Genomic DNA, 17,320 nt, shown 5'->3' with positions numbered 1-17,320 from the left:
TAAATATCTTTTAATGTACTTTACAACAAATGTTCTTAAATGGGTTTTCTCATCAGCATCTGAAAGTACAGTTAATGAAAAAGCTACTTGCTATGAGGGTATTTTCCCTATGGTTAGATTAAAGATATAAGCAGGTGGTAGGTGCGAGGATTGTCAGGAGTGGATACAATAAAAAATTTCAATAACAACTTCAGAGTTGGACATAGAGCAGTAAGAAGAAATAAGCAAACCACAATACTCCCTTGTTCGTCTGTACACCAAAGATTTTAATTTGTGCTGGTGAAAAAAACCCTTGAGTCATCAATGATCAATTTTGTACTAGAGTGGATCTATGCCTTTAACTGATGGAATGCCATGAAGCAACAGACAATTACAAAGCACGAGACTCTGGCTATTGATTCTGCATTGTACCCCTGAAATGTTGCAGACAGCAACTTTTCAGTTTGAGCAGTGCAATCATGGTCTCCATTAAGCTTCCAATGTTCTGCGGCTCCTATTAAAGCAGTACTTCACTACAATGCCTTCAGGTTTTAAAGGTGCGCGAATCCTTTCCAGGAGTAGTTAGCTCGCATTGCTATCCCTGAAAAATGTAGGCAGTTGCGAATGCCTTGGAATGAATGAGACATGCACTTCGAATTGACTACAAACATATTTCAGTAATAGTGTAAACACAAGCTGCATTTTAAGCAACATAACCCCTTGCAATTATTGAATGACTCAGGGTTCTGAAAGTGAGCTCAAATGGCCACTTCAGCACAGTCTGAACAGTGCTCTGAAGAAGCCAGTAATGCTACTATGTCCATGAGCTGGGTTTGTCTCATTTTCTAATCTGAAGGAAAACAAGATGTATTTTTTCCTCGTACAGAGCATCACTGGTTTCTCTCATACAGCAGCAAGCAACAAACATTAGATATACACAAAAAGCTGGAGTAACTCAGCGGGTCAGACAGCATCTTTGGAGAAAAGGAATAGGTGATGTTTCGGGTTGAGACCCTTCTTTAGACTGAGAGTCAGGGGAAAGGGAAAAGAGAGATATAAATGGTGTTATAGAGAGATATAGAACAAATGAATGAAAGATATGCAGAAAAGTAACGACGATAAAGGAAACAAACCATTCTTAGCTGTGGGCTAGGTGAAAAGGAGTTACAGATAATGAGACTCGACAAGACGACTTTGAAACTAGTATAACGACTTGGGTGGTGGAGGGACGAAGAGAGAGTGGATGCAAGGATTATTTGAAGTTAGAGAAATCAATATCATACAGTGGGGTTGTAAGCTGTCCAAGCAACAAACATTGACCAGCAGTAATCCCTACAATGGCAATGAGGCAGAGAAGTTAAGTTTGACTTAATTTGATTTTTAAATGAGAACAGTCCAGGCATGTCAAGTCCATTTTCCTAGCTGCAGAAAAGCACAGATTCTTGTGACGAATGTCTTGTTGAAGAATAATGTGCATATCACCTGCTCCTCAGAGAAGATAGAAATCTTCCGGTCTGAATTTATGAACCCTCTTATGCCTTCTGCTCCATGATTCTAGGTTTCCTTGTGGTCCTGGAAACTGTCTATGGAGACTTGAAAACCCCTTGTCCCTTTCCTTGCTATTTGCAATAGCAGTGGTTAGGAGACACAAGAGACTGCAGATGCTGGCACCTTGATTGGAAAACAAAGTGCACCAAAGTCCCCCCTCCCAGTTACAATGGAAACCCTACGGGGACGGGCCCAACGGGGAAAGAGGGGTACTGGGAAAAGGGGACGTCCCCCTCCCTCCCCCCTTCCCTCTCCCCTCCTTCCCCCTCCCCTCCTCCCTCCCCTCTCCCTCCCCTTCCCCCCTCCCCTCCCTCCCCCTCCACCCTACCCCGCTCCCTCCCCTCTCCCCCCTTCCCCCCTCCCCTCCCCCTCCCCTCCCCCTCCACACCTCCCACCGCCCTTCCCTCCCCCCCACTCCCCTCCCAGTTACAATGGAAACCCTACGAGGACGGGCCCAACGGGGAAAGAGGGGTACTGGGAAAAGGGGAGGTCCCCCTCCCTCCCCCTTCCCCCCTCCCTCCCCCCTACCCCCCTCCCTCCCCTTCCCCTCCCCTCCCTCCCCTCCTCCCTCCACACCTCCCTCCTACCTCCCTCCCCCTTCCCTCCCTCCCCTCCTCCCGGTTACAATGGAAACCCTACGAGGATGGGCCCAACGGGGAAATAGGGGTACTGGGAAAAGGGGAAGTCCCCCTCCCTCCCTACCCTCCCCCTCCCTCCCCTTCCCCCCCAACCCCTCTCCCTCCCCCCTCCCTTCCCCCTCCCCTCCCCCCCTCCCTCCCCCTCCCCTCCCCCCCTCCCTCCCCCTCCCCTCCTCCATCCATACCTCCCTCCTCCCTCCCTCCCCCTTCCCTCCCTCCCCTACTCCCGGTTACAATGGAAACCCTACGAGGACGGGTCCAACGGGGAAAGAAGGGTACTGGGAAAAGGGGAGGTCCCCCTCCCTCCTTCCACCCTCCCCCTCACCCCCCCTCTCCCTCACCCCTCCCCCCCTCCCTCCCCTCCCTCCCCCTCCCTTCCCCCCTCCCTGCCCCTCCCCTCCTCCCTCCACACCTCCCTCCCTCCCCTTCCCTCCCTCCCCTCAGTTACAATGGAAACCCTACGAGGACGGGCCCAACGGGGAAAGAGGGGTACTGGGAAAAGGGGAGGTCCCCCTTCCTCCCCTCCCCTCTCCCATCCCCCCCTTCCCCCCTCCCTCCGCCTCCCCTCCTCCCTCCCCCTTCCCTCCCCCACCCTCCCCCTTCCCTCCCCCCACCCTCCCCCTTCCCTCCCCCCCACTCCCCTCCCGTTTACAATGGAAACCCTACGAGGACGGGCCCAACGGGCACACTTGTGCTAGTATACTACTAAAACTCAGATCTTGTATGGTAATATATATGTATGTATATTTGATTTCGCTGATTTCTCCAAAACGGTAAACCGTAGCGCCAAGATTTTTGCGCAGCCTTAATCACCAAGGGGACATCTGCTGGAAAATGATGTTTTTATTTAATTCGGTCGCGTATTTTTTGACTTACAGAGGTTTTAAAGCGCTGCCCCCCCCCCTTTTGAGGTTTCTATAGGTGGCGCTGCGGTGCGGCTGTGCTCAGTACGCATGCGCGGCATCTCCTCACTCGCACCAAAAAAATGGACGCCGTTAGCGGCGCAAGCCCGCGATCACCGGCTCCCCTCTCCTCTCTCCCCTTGCTTCTCTCCTCTCTCCCACACCCGGGAGAACATCTCCCCGCTATCCCCCCCCCCCCCCCCGGGCCTATGCGATCTCCCGCACCCCCCCCCCCCGGACCTTTCACTGATCAGATCCCCCGCACCCCCCCCCCCCCGGGACTTTAACTGATGCTAAGAGTGTGTCTGGGGGAGAGAAAATTGGGAGGGGGGTCTGAGAATGGGGAATGGGACAACAGGGGTCGTGCGGAGGGGACTTGGTGGTGGGGGAAAGAGGGGTACTGGGAAAAAGGGAGGTCCATATCCCTCCCCTCTCCCCCATCCCTCTCTCCCCCCCCCCCCTCCCTCCACAAATACCTCCCTCCCCCCTCCATCCTCAACACATCCCTCCCTCCACCACTCCCTCGCTGGGGGAGGAGAAAATGGGGGGTGTGGGGACGGGCCCAACGGGCCCGCTTTGAACGGGCACACTTGTTCTAGTATAATATAAAAATATATCCAGCAATTCTTCAAAAAGCTGAAAAGATCACTGTAGGGTTAAGAAATAAATTATAACCACAGCAGGAAAGTTGACTTACAATAATGAATAACAGCTGTTGCTGATCATATCTGAAATTACTCATGCCACTCTGATATGCTAAAGTAACTTCATACACTGATGCTGCTGGGTTTTTGAGCCCCACTGAATAGCATTACCTGACTGATGATGAAAATTACCTGGCAGCAGACCAAACCCCCAGAGAATCTCAACATCAGTTTTATTATAAACATGAACTTAAAACTTATGAAAATGTACCACACAGCAAATGAGAATATGCTAAATTTGGCGTAGACTTTCCAGTATAATTTACCATTTTATTTGGAATTACTTGCAAACACGTTTTGGAAGATAAAAGATCTTCAAATGTGAAACAACAGTTGTTTTTTTCCTCCTCCTATTAGAGCTGCCTGGAATAATCTTCCATCTCAGCAGTTACGTCATCCTTGTCGCCATTTACGCCTGAATGATGCCTAATGCCAACTGCAATTTGTAGAATACTATTTGTATGCCATCAATTAAGATGTTGCAATAATAGCAATCAGTAGCCCCCAGAAGCTGTATTTTATATTAGGAAAGAACTGCAGATGCTGTTTTAAATCGAAGGCAGACACAAAATGCTGGAGTAACTCAGTGGGACAGACAGAATCTCTGGAGAGAAGGAATGGGGGACGTATTGGGTCGAGACCCTTCTTCAGACTGATGTCAGGGGAGTGGGCGGGACAGAGATAGAATGTAGTCGGAGACAGTAAGACTGGTGGGAGAACTCAGAAGGGGGAGAGGATGGAGAGAGAGGGAAAGCAAGGGCTATTTGTAGTTAGAGAAGTCAATGTTCATACTGCTGGGGTGTAAGCTACCCAAATGAAATATGAGGTGCTGTTCTTCCAATTTGTGCTGGCCTCACTCTGACAATAGAGGAGGCCCAGGACAGAAAGGTCAGATTGGGAATGGGAGGGGGAGTTAAAATGCTGACCAACCGGGAGATCAGGTACGTTGAGGCGGACTGAACGGAGGTGTTCAGCGAAATGATCGCCGAGCCTGCGCATGGTCTCGCCGATATACAGGAGTTGAAACCTGGAACAGCAGATACAGTAATGAGATTGGAGGTGCAAGTGAAAGACTATCGAGGTCCTTGGATGGAGTCGAGGGGAGAGGTTTTAGTTTTAGTTTAGTTTAGAGATACAGCGCGGAAATAGGTGCTTTCTGCCCACCGGGTCTGCGCCGACCAGCGATCCCCGCACATTAACAATATCCTAAACCCACTAGGGACAATTTTTACATTTACCAAGCCAATTAATCTACATACCTGTACATCTTTGGAGTGTGGGAGAAAACCAAAGATCCCGGAGAAAACCCACGCAGGTCACGGGGAGAATGTACAAACTCCGTACCGACAGCGCCCGTAGTCGGGATCAAACCCGGGTCTCTGGCACTGCATTCGCTGTAAGGCAGCAACTCTACCGCTGCGCCACCGTGGGACTGGTGTTGCATCCTCTGCGGTTGCTGGGGAAAGTACCTGGGGAGGGGGTGGTTTGGGTGGGAAGGGATAAGTTGGCCAAGGAGTTGCGGAGGGAATTGTCTCTGCTGAAAGCAGAAAGGGGTGGAGATGGGAAGATGTGGCCAGTAGTGGGATCCCGTTGGAGGTGGCGAAAATGTTGGAGGCTTTTTGCTGTATATGTCGGCTGATGGGGTGGAAGGTGAGGACAAGGGGGACTCTGTCCTTGTTATGAATGGGGGGGATGGGGAGCAAGAGCAGAGCTGCGGGTTATCGAGGAGACCCTAGCGAGAGCCTCATCTATAATGGAAGAGGGGAAACCCCCATTTCCTAAAGAATGAGGACATCTCCGATGACCTGGTATGGAAAGCCTTATCCTGGGCGCAGATGCGGCCCTAGACGGAGGAATTGGGGATAGAGTCTTTACAGGAAGCAGGGTGGGAAGAAGTGCAGGAGAAGCTCATGTTGTCCTTCTATCGCTGCTCCATCGAGAGTGTGCTGGCATACTGTATAACCACATGGTATGCCAGCTGCTCAGAAAAGGACAGGAAGGCCCTTCAGAGGGTCATCACGACGGCCCAGAAGATCATCGGCTGCTCACTGCCCTCCCTGGAGCACCTGTTCAGCCTACGCTGCCTCAGTAGAGCAGGCAAAATAATAAAAGATCCATCCCACCCCGGCCACCGTCTGTTTGTTCATCTGCCCTCTGGTCGACGTTTCAGGTCGATCAAATCCCGAACAAACAGACTTAAGAACAGTTTTTACCCCAGGGCCATACGAGAACTGAACACTACCTTTGCACTAGGCAACACCGTTAAAAAATCTTGTACTTAATATAATTGTATTTATTTGTTTTTGCATTTATTGCATATATGTTGTACGCACCGTCAGGATTGGCTATTTTTTAATTTCGTTGTACTCGTTGCAATGACAATAAATGAATATTATTATTATTATTATTATTATTATATGTTTAGACTGTTATGTTGTGTCCTTATTGTTTTGATGTGTTTATGCTTTATTCTTAATTGTTAACTGTACATTTGTGTTGCCATTTGTGAGTGGAGCACCAAGGCACATTCCTTGTATAAGCACATACTTGGCCAATAAGCTTATTCATTCATTCATTCATTTAATAAACATTCATTCAGTTAGAGTGGTTACTTTGTCACTGTATACTAAGAATAATGGATATGCACCTACCAACCTTGAAAAGATCATGCTTGTATTCTATTCCTTTCAAATTAAGCTGAGGTAAAAGTCTTTGTTGAATGACTGAATGTAATATTTTAATAACACTTATTATGAAAGTTCAAGGACTTTTGCATCAGTTACATTTCAACTGTATTAGAATTATCAATATCAAATGACAGATATGATCACTATGCCTCAGATATTATATCTAGATGAAATTCAAGCAGGCAAAATGCAACCTTTATACACAAGATTGTGAAATGTGACTGCTACCTTGCACCTGTTTATGAGTCTGCAAAATAGACCCACTTTTAATGCAGCAAAATGTATTTAATGTTTGCCATAATCATGATATTTACATTATACTCTTTTTGAAGAAAATCAGTGTTCCTCATTTCTGTAACACAAATCTTCCGATTACTAACCAAAGGTATGTGAAATCAGTTTTGCTCTGAGCAAAACAAATGCTACAGTTTATTGAAAACATTTTGTTCAAGCATTGTTGCTATTGTAGAGTAACTTGGATAATAATACTTTGGCACATCTGATCCAAGCTCGTGATTTTTCCATTATGACATTGGTACCTAACATTCGGCATGATACAATGAAAGAAACAATGAGGATTCTATCAAGAAGTTCACCTAAAACCAATCAATTGATGTCCTCTTGAATGTTAAAAAAAAACTAAGGAGCTGATTGTGGACTTTAGAAGGGCTCAACATCCAAGGACATACACGCCACTGGAAATAAATGCGTCTACTGTGGATAGGGTGAGCAGCTTTAAATACTTGCGAGTCCACATCAAAGAGGATCTGAAATGGACAACACACATTGCCGCACTGGTGGGTAAGGCAAGGCAGTGCCTTTACCACCTCAGACAGCTGAGGAAATTCAGAGAGTCTCTGAGGATCCTTCAATGCTTCTATTCTGGGGCTGTAGAGAGCATCCTGTCCGGCAACATCACAGTCTGGTTTGGGAACGGTTCTGCCCAGGACAGGATGGCCCTGCAGAGAGTAGTGCGTTCGGCAGAACGCACCATGGGAACTACACTCGCCCCCCTGCAGGACCTATACATCAGGAGGTGCAGATCAAGAGAAAGCAAGATTATGAGGGACCCCTGCCACCCCAGCAACGGACTGTTCCAGCTGCTACGGTCAGGCAAACGCCTCCGCTGTCATGCTGTGAAAACGGAGAGGATGAGACGGAGTTTCTTTCCACAGGCCATCGGGGCTGTTAACTATTATAACTCCAGGGACAAATTTTTCTTTTCTGTATTAATTTTTATTTATATGCTGTAATTGTAATTTTTTTTTCACAATCCATTGCCACTTTCATTTCACTACACATCGTGTATGTGTATGTGACAAATAAACTTGACTTGACAATTTGCTCTAATGAACTTGGATATTATAGCTCTTCTATCCTATTTTGCTTCAGTCAATAATGGATAGATATCCATGATTAAGCTTTATACTCAACAAACTTGGAAATTAGATCTTGCAGATTTGATCCTGACCTCGGGTACTGTCTGTGTGGAGTCTGCACGTTCTCCCTGTGACCTTGTGGGTTTCCTCCCACATTCCAAAGACGTGCAGGCCTGTAGGTTAATTGGTCCCTGTAAGGGGATGGATGAGAAAGTGAGATAATGTAGAAATTATGTGAATGCGTGATCGTAATGGACTCAGTGGCCTGAAGTGCTGGTTCCTATGCTGTATCTCTAAACTAAACTTTATTAAAGGAAGATGACACATTGCCCATTATTTCCAGTCAGTTTGGAATGCTAACTCAAAATCTATGATGTTGTAGATGTTTTCAAATACACAGGACGTGATGTTAAAATCCAAAGTGCCAACTCTCAACTTGCTCCCGGTGGTGATGGGAGGCTTAAGCACTCACCTATGCTCCTCCGATGTTGAGAAAGGCTGGGCAGATATGTCATTGGGGTTATCAAGTGGGCACCTACTTTCATCAACGTTTCGCTGACTGGGCCCACGACGTCTCCAGTAGGCTCAGCAGTGCGTCCTGGCGTCCCAGAACCCCCCCCCCCCCTTAATCTCCCTAGCCAGCTTATTTGGGAGACCAGATGGGGTCTTTCCTCTTCAGCCAGAGCCTCTGACTACTACGCTCTGCCACCCCTGATATTTCCTTGATGGCCTGGTGTAGGGCTGGTCCGCTGATCCCCAGGTCCTACATCAGTCTTACAGTTGATGTTGCCACCAAGCCCCGACATCCAACTTCTACTGGGCAGATCTTTGCTCTCCAGCCCCGCTGTTCTGCCCCCGCCCGCTGCAAGCTCCGTATATCGCAGTTTCTTTCTTTTGAAGGCTTCCTGCACAGCATCCTCCCAAGGAACTGTGAACTCCACAAAATACACCATGCGCAGAGAGTTGGACCAGAGGACAAGATCAGGCCTCAAGTTGGTGATGGCTATCTCTGATGGAACCGTAAGCCGTTGGTCCAGATCCACCAGCATCTGCCAGTCCCGGCTGCCTCCAGCTTTCCAACCTGGTCCTTGGTGGAATTTTCCGTTGTCTTTGTTCCTCCTCCCGAACAAAGGCAATTGGCATAACTGGGTTGGTTGTTTTGGGCGGCAGGGCATTGTTGGTTGTTCTCTTGCTTTCCAGAGTCGCTGCCAGGCATTTCAGCACTTGATTATGTCTCCAGGTGTACCGTCCTTGGGAGAGGCTCACTTTACACCCAGTGAGGATGTGCTTAAGCGTGGCTGGTGTTGAACACAGGGGGCATAATGGATTTTCGCCCAGCCATTGGTTGAGATATAACCCATTTATGACGAGCTTATTTTTTAAGGCTCTTCTGGTGAGTTTCAGATTACTAATCCCAGTAACTCCTAAAGCAATTGCAGTTTTGTTTGGAATTAATATCCAAGATGTGGACATTGTTGAAAACTAAAAAAAATTGTCCATTCCACATTATCCTGAGAAATTGGTAGTGGGGCACCTTTTGGGGCTTTGCAACGTCATCTATGAATAAGGGAACTATATTCCTGTTTCAGTGAAATCTCCAGTGCTTATTAACAGTCATATAAAAGTTTAATATCTGTCATTCCTCTTAAAAAATTAATTCATCCAGAGGGATCTAAAATCCTCTCGACTCATTTTGAGAAAGTACAGATGGATTTCTCTACAAGCAAAATTTAATAGGAATGAAAGATATAATGGTTTAAGATCCTTAACTGGCCAAGAGACAAGGTTAGAAAAAGGGAGTCAGAAAGAAAGCTAAGTTGGAAAATTGGCTGGTGAGCATAAATTATTAAGTGCCAATTTTAACAAATCATGATTAGCCTAACATTTTACAATTTCAGATAAGCCTCTTGCTTTTATACTTTTGCATGAATATTTTGCAATCATGCTTTTGTTTTCTTACATTCCTTTCCATATCTGTGAGCATCTCTTCTGGCATATGACATTACTCAATTGCAAGTTTCACAAGAGTGGTTTACAACTCTTGTTTTTTTAAATCATTTTAATTTTTCTGCTTATTTGTTTTGGAACATTTTAGCATCTTTATCTTGGTTTAATCCTTGTCCTACCCATTCCGCAATGGTTTTGATGGATAGCTATTTAATCTTGCATGGTGCTCCTTGGCTGCATTAGAAAGGCTGGTCTTTACATTCAAGCGTGCACTGAGAATTGTTACTCTGCCTCTGGCTCTTTGGCAAGGCAGTTATCACTTTAAATGGTTCATTTACACTCATCATTAGGTGCTTAGACAAAACAAGCCACAAGTATAATGGAAGAAAATTAGGGCGTTAAAGGAAATAATCAGCTAGTTAAGAGGAGCTCCAATTTATCAACCTTTGGATCAAAAGGCAGCTTCATGACACAATGTGCAGAGCGGCAGCCTTGCTACTCCAGTGACCCAGTTTCCACGTTAGAACTCTTTTTTGCTCCAAATGGCCTAACGTTGAAATAAAGATTTTTCTGACCAAACTAAGGGCAACAGAACAACTTAATAGCAAGGTCTGCGAGCCGATTCCCCAACACACTGAAACTATGAAGTGTAAGGCCATCCATAAGAGGTAGCCTCAACCCATTTTAATTTCATATTGGGTGCAGCACACATCTTCTATTGCAGCACGAGACCTCAACTTATAACATAACAGTATATTAACAATAAAATTTGATCAATTAACATAATTTAGTTGCAGGCAGGCATTACAAATTTCCCTTATCTCATTAATACAAAGTTATCAATGTATGGTTTTACTTGTTATTGAATTATTTGAAAATTTAAGGTTTGTTTGAAATATGTTAAAGTAGCCAGAAATGAAAAAAAAACCTCTAGTTACACTTCAAAATCTTATATCTTTCTACTGTTTTGATGAAAATCCCTTATGCAGATCTGGTCAAATGCCACTCTATAACTTGCAATTATGAAGAGATTAACAGAAAAACATCTTGATTTATCTCTTCAGACAGGTATTCCTGAGACTTGGAGGAATTGATGTTCTTGTGCAATAGTGGGAAAATTCACATTTACATTACTCCAAAATTAACCACAGTTAAGTGAACTTGGATATCACTTCAGTTTAGGCTGTATTCTTTTTAATCAAAAAATGGTAAAACCTTTAATGCCTTCATAAGAGGAGATAATGGGAGAAAATTGAGTTTATTACCTGAAATAAATTTATTTATCTATAATAACTGACCACCTTAAGTAGCATGCTGTGTCATCGGTTTAACCTCACAAACCATTCATAAATCCAAGGATGTTTTATGTAAATTTGGGAGAATATCTGCAAAAAATCTCAAATCATTGAAAAGGCAAGCAACTGAAAAATAACTTACATCACAATTTTAGACACGAAATGTTGGAGTAACTTAGTGGGTCAGACACCATCTTTTGAGAAAAGGTTCAATGATGTTTTGGGTCAGGACCATTCTTCTGAAATGTCACCTATCCATTTTCTCCAGAGATGCTGCCTGCCCCACTGAGTTACTCCTGCATTTTAATTACATCACAATATAATGGATAGGAAAAGCTTAAAGGGGTGTGAACCAAATGGGAGCAATTGAGAATGGCTGAGATGGGACATCTTATTCGGCATGGACGAGTTGGGCCGAAGGGCCTGTTTCCATGCTGTATGGCTCTGTGGGCAGACAATTGTACTGATGCTCAGTCTCTGTTTGGAATTAGTGGCTGCTTTTATCTCAAAAGAATGTCTGATTTTCCTCATTCCTTTTGAGCTTTTTACATAACATGCATTGATCTGGTAATGAAACCAACTGGAAAACCTTATTTAAGAAAAGAGAAACAACAGAACAGCGTGAGAGATGTGCAGCATTTTACTAACAGCTGTTTTTTATTTTATTTCCAACTGTTTTTCATCTCTCAAAGGCTGGGCTGTTTTGATATTATTTTGTTAAACGCGAGCTATACGAAGATATTAACCCTTTCCGCTCTGCTCCCCAAAATACCCACTTGACCTAAACTTTGAGAAAACTAGAAGCGGACTAATAGATGAAGAATGGATTAGAGACCAATTAGTGACTTCCCCCAGTAATAGATAGTACAATCCATTTCTCTTAATGGAAAGTTTCTTGATTCAAATTATCTTAACGGTTCAACTTTCAGAAAATCCCAAGGTTACTGTTTATTTCTGTGAAGTTTCCAAGTTTAAAATATTATTTTTGTGCAAAAACAATTTTAACATAGCAGGAAAAGATGGACCATTTAACGTCAACTCACTTATTTTGGCATTAAAAAAAAGTTGGAAATTCAATATGGAATAGTATTGCAGAAGTTTCCAGGATGTCATTGCGAAGAAATCACTTCATGTTTTCACCAGCAATGGAACGTCCTAGTTCCTTTCAACATATCATAATTGTTTTTTTATTTATTGAAGATTGTTTTGTTTTTCAGGAAAGAATTGTTATGCCTCACAGAATTGTTATGCCTCACAGCTCCAGAGACATGGATTTAATCCTGACTTCTGGTGCTGTCTCTGCAGAGTTTGCACATTTTCACAATGTGTTCATTTCTACGTTGGAGAAACAAAAAGGTTGGGTGACTGCTTTGCAGAACGGTCCTATTCAGTCCACAAGAGTGACCCCAAGCTTCCAGTTGCGTGTTTTAATTCTCTTTCTCACTCAGTTTTTTGCTTCTTGCATTGTTTTTGCTTAACAAAACTGAAGGAACAACACCACATTTTCCAACCAAGTACATTGCAGCCTTCAGTACTCCATAGCATATTCAACAACTAAAGATAATCAGCAATTTCAGCTTATCATTTAATTGTTTCACTCTCTTCTGGTAAGTTAAATTTCATTGTCTCCTCTAGACATACCTTATGTTATTCATTAGCCATTACTGCCCTGTTTCAGATAGCACCATCACAACATTACACTGTACCTTTTTTGTGCTCCATCTTATCATAGATCTTCCCATTTGTTCTGTCTGTTCCTCAACCCTTTTCCTTCAACGTTAAACTAATTTTATTTCCAACATTTTCCAGCTGCTGAAATATATTTAACTTAAAACATCAACTGTATCTTTCCACAGAAGCCAGCAGATGTGCCCGTGACTTCAACAATTTTCTGTTTTCTTTTCAGTGTTCCAGTACCTGTAGTAGTTTTCTAAAGTCAGTAAATTACAGCAAACTGAAGCAGAAGGGAGATAGAGTATATCCCATTTATTTTAAGTTACTTTGACAACCCTTGTCCTCCTTTTGTCCACAATTAGAGCCAATAGGTGGGCAAGGACAGAGTGATTATAATCACCACTCCACATCATAAATTTAGGTTGCTGGCACCCCTTGCAACTGCCCGAATACATGTAATCATGTGACTGCCTCGCATAAAAGTTGTATACATACACACGGGAACAAACTCACGCATGCAGACTAGAGACACGATCACACGCACAGACACAAATGGATTTCTGCTACCTTGAAACATTGTAGACAATAAAGAATTGGCGACGACTGCAACATTATAGTAATTTGCTGCACTTAGCCTCAAAGCCACTTCTCCTTCATATGTTACATTACAGCAAGATCTGGAATCATCCTAAATGCGACAAATGAACCATTTGATCTGCGGCGTCACATCAGTCTATTTCCACTCACATCTACTAATGCAAGGTTGTCTCTTTCTGAGCTAGGCATTTGCTGAATTATTGAGGAACAAATGCAAAGCTTTACATTTAACTCCTATAGTTAACCAAATATAGGATAGACAAAAATTGTAAACGTTTCTCATTAACTTCAATCAATTTCCAAATAGATCAGTTGGCATCAAGTCTCCAAACAGTCAAGAGTTTTTCTATCAATAGGGGGCAAAAAGGGAATACTTTCAAGGATATATATTTTTAATGGTGCATGGGTGACATGTGGTACATATGGTGCTGCTGCTGCCCATAGCTCCAGAGACCTGGGTTCAAGCAAGAATTTGACAGCACTTTGTGTGGAGTCTTCTTGTTACTGCATGGTAACTTCCCCAAATGCTCGGGCTCGTCCCAAAAGCCAAAGCCTTGTTGGTTGATGGATTGACCACCGACTTAAATTGGTGTTAGTGCGGATGGATGGCAGGATAATAGAGGGAGTGAGGATTTGGTGGGGATGCGAAAGGAAAAATGGGATTACCATTTGGGAGCTTGATGGTCGGCACGAGCATGGGAGCCAACAGGCTCTGCTGTATAAATCAATCAGGCTTTGAATTTTTGGTTTTTGATTGCGAAGAGCATGATAGGGGTAGAGTGGCGCCATGAGAAGATAGGAGAGGAAGAGAGCTATTGTCATAGGGAACCAAAACTGCAGAGCTATGAAGATGACTATGTTTTTGAGCATAAAACAAGGGGAATACAGGTTCTCTGAATAAGTCTATTTTCCCATCCCTACAGATTTTCATAAAGAAAGGTATTTATTCTTAAGTACATACGCTTTGGTGATGCATGTGGACTATCAGATGCAATCTGCCTCATGCGAGATCCATGGCAGCTGAGGGCGACCAGTCTTGAGATGATGGCTGTTTTTCCGAATCCAATATTCCCAATGATCACTACTCCTCTGTTCACACTGGGATTACTACATTTTAACTGTGTATCTATCTCATGGAAGAGCCAATCCCGCCCAATGAACACTGAATCTGTGGTGATGCTGGGTACTTCAAACAAAAGTGGCTTCAAGGAGATGTCTGGAGGTCTGTATGGTGCAAAGCGTACTGTGGGAACAATAAAAGAGCTATTGTCAGAGCAATCTCGATAATTCAATTAAAAATAATTAATTGCAAGAACATTTTCTAAGGAATAAAACAACTAGAGGCTTGGTAGCACCAAAAACAGAAAACACAAATAGAAAAGTAAAGATTCAAGGATTGTTTTACAAGAATTATTGATAAGTCTACAAGCACGTCCCTGAGATTTTGATTGTTTGCCATTTTAATTATCGATCCCATTTGGATCTGTCTGGATTATCCTGGAAGCTTGATAAAGAGTATTTCCTCTTTCAATTCAGCACTTTCTAACTATCTTGACTGGGCAGCTCCCAATTTCTTTCTAAAATTATTTTTTATAATCTTGGAAGGAAACATTCAGGTGGGATTTTTCCCATGCCCCTGAAGCTCTCCTCCTTCTTAGTGACAGAGGCTGTGGTTTTCAGAGGAGCTATCAGAGCAGTCTAGGTTGTTGAATTTAGTAAATTGTGAAGATGATACATTTGAAGCCATGGTGCAATAGCAAGGAAGGGAAAGGGCGAGCTGCCTAGGGGTGAACTGCTTTTCAAGCAGGCTCTTTTATACTGATGATGATACTGAGCTTCTTGCGAGTCGTTGGAGCTGCATTTACCTGAAGAAGAAAACCATCATTTTCCTGACTTTTGCCTTGAAAGGGTGGAAAGATGTTGGGAGGCGAGTCACTTCCCACAGGGTATTGCTGCAACAGATGGGGACTGCTTATTTGCTCAGGAGTTGCAAATTGAATTAACATTATGCAGTCATCAGCAAACAAAACCATTTCTGATCTTATAATAAAAAGATCAATGATGAAGCAGATGTTTGGGTGAAGAACACTGTCTTGAGAAACACTTGCTGTGAAGTGGTCGGGCTGGAATGATTGACATCCAACAACCATTTTGTGCAGGGTATGACTCAACAATTATATTGTTTTGGGTAATAAAGGTTTTCCTTAATTCCATCTGCATCTTTTGTATTTATGACCAATACGCTGACTAAATCAAGACATAAAACTCAGAAAAGCACAGAACAAGGTTATTTTGTCTTTGCTGTCTTTGTGAACGAACCAACCATCCATATCTTCTCTCTATAGCCAGACAAACGCTTTCAAATATTTAGCCACCTTTGTTTTGAACACTTCAATTGATTCTTCCTTCACTACTACTTGACCATGTCTTAGAGACACTGACCACCTAATATATACTTTTTTTCATATCACTCTTGGCCCTGTTACCAATCATCTTCATTCCATGTTCTCATGGAACAGCACTCCCTAGGGCCTTACCTTAGCTTGGAGATACAGCATGGAAACAGGCCCTTTGGTCCACCGAGTCCGCACCGACCAGCGATCCCTGCACATTAACACAGTCCTACACATTCTAGGGACAATTTGCATTTACTGTATACCAAGCTATTTCACCTACTAATCTGTACGTCTTTGGAGTGTGGGAGGAAACTGAAGATCTCAAAGAAAACCTACGGGGTACAAGGAGAACGTACAAACTCCGTGCAGACAAACACCAGTAGCCAGGATTGAACCCAGGTCTCTTGTGCTGTAAGCGCTGCAAGGCACCAACTCTACCGCTGCGCCACCGTGCATACCATTTACTATGCAAATCCTGCCCTCATTTGTCTTATAAAAATGCAATATTTCACATTTATTTGAATTAAATCTGCAAATCCTTGGCCCACTGGCCCAGTTGCTCAAGATGACTTTCTTCACCGGTGGCACAGTAGAGGTGCTGCCTTACAGCGCCAAAGACCCGGGTTCGATCCGTTCTATGGGTGCTGTCTGTGCAGAGTTTGTACGTTCTCCCCATGACCTGCTTAGGTTTTCTCAAAGAATTTTGGTTTCCTCCCACACTCCAAGTTAATTAGCTTGGTGAAAATTGTCCCTAGTGCAGGATAGTGTGTAATGTGCGAGGATCGCTGGTCGTTGCAGACTCGGTGGACCGAAGGGCCTGTTTCTGTACTGTATCTCTAAACTAAACCTGCACTCACACCTAAATCACTAATATAAACAATGAACAACAGTGGACTACGTGGCTACTAATCCCTGTGGAACACCACTTGTTAAAGGCTAAGTAAGGTTTCCATAACATCTGTTTGACAGAAGAAATGCAACTATGATGATGCCCTCCACTCAAAATTGGTTATATCTCAGGTAAAAGATAGTTGTCATTTGTAGATGTGTTGTCTTAATCTATAACTGAATTATTTAGGAAATGGAAATTTCAGATTTAGTCAGTGCATTTCGTTACTTCTTGTGTAAATAGTTAAATAACTAAGAGGAAGGTGCGTAGAGACGACCACCATTCACACTATTTGTTACAGCGACTATTTGTTTTAAGATACAGATTAAATTAATGAAGGATCCTTCCACTACAAATATGAAGTTTTCAAAATGTCTTTTCTGCTTTCAGTAAATTATAATTTATGAATTCAAGTCAATGAATGAATTATTTAGTTTCTAGTAGAAATCACTATTACACTGTTTGGACATTTACATATAGTTAAACCTGCTCCTTGGTCACATTTTATTTCTCAAAACTATATTTTTGGGCCTTTAAAGCTTAAGGAACTGTACAAAATTGCATCAGTCAAGCCAGTTACCATAGTCATTCCCCTTTCAATAACCTCCCATCACTGATTCTCACAGAAAGGGAAACAACATTCAATACAGAGAAACAACAATAAAAAACATGCATTTTTAGCTTA

The 17,320-nt window shown here is 43.4% G+C and overlaps 1 protein-coding gene across 10 annotated transcripts in view; it reads right to left on the bottom strand.

Annotated features, from left to right (window-relative positions):
* LOC144607700 (protein TANC2-like) overlaps positions 1 to 17,320 on the bottom strand; it is a 458,126-nt gene that overhangs the window by 108,918 nt on the left and 331,888 nt on the right. For all 10 annotated transcript variants that reach the window (XM_078424723.1, XM_078424716.1, XM_078424717.1 and 7 more), the window contains one exon: positions 14,312 to 14,593. In XM_078424723.1, coding sequence (XP_078280849.1) covers positions 14,312 to 14,593 — 282 coding nt within the window. The remainder of the gene's footprint in view (positions 1 to 14,311; positions 14,594 to 17,320) is intronic.

The sequence above is a fragment of the Rhinoraja longicauda genome, chromosome 29 (assembly GCF_053455715.1).
Source record: "Rhinoraja longicauda isolate Sanriku21f chromosome 29, sRhiLon1.1, whole genome shotgun sequence".
Classification (NCBI taxonomy): domain Eukaryota; kingdom Metazoa; phylum Chordata; class Chondrichthyes; order Rajiformes; family Arhynchobatidae; genus Rhinoraja; species Rhinoraja longicauda.
Note: the sequence above shows the minus strand (reverse complement) of the source record. Positions and strands in the feature narration are given on the sequence as shown.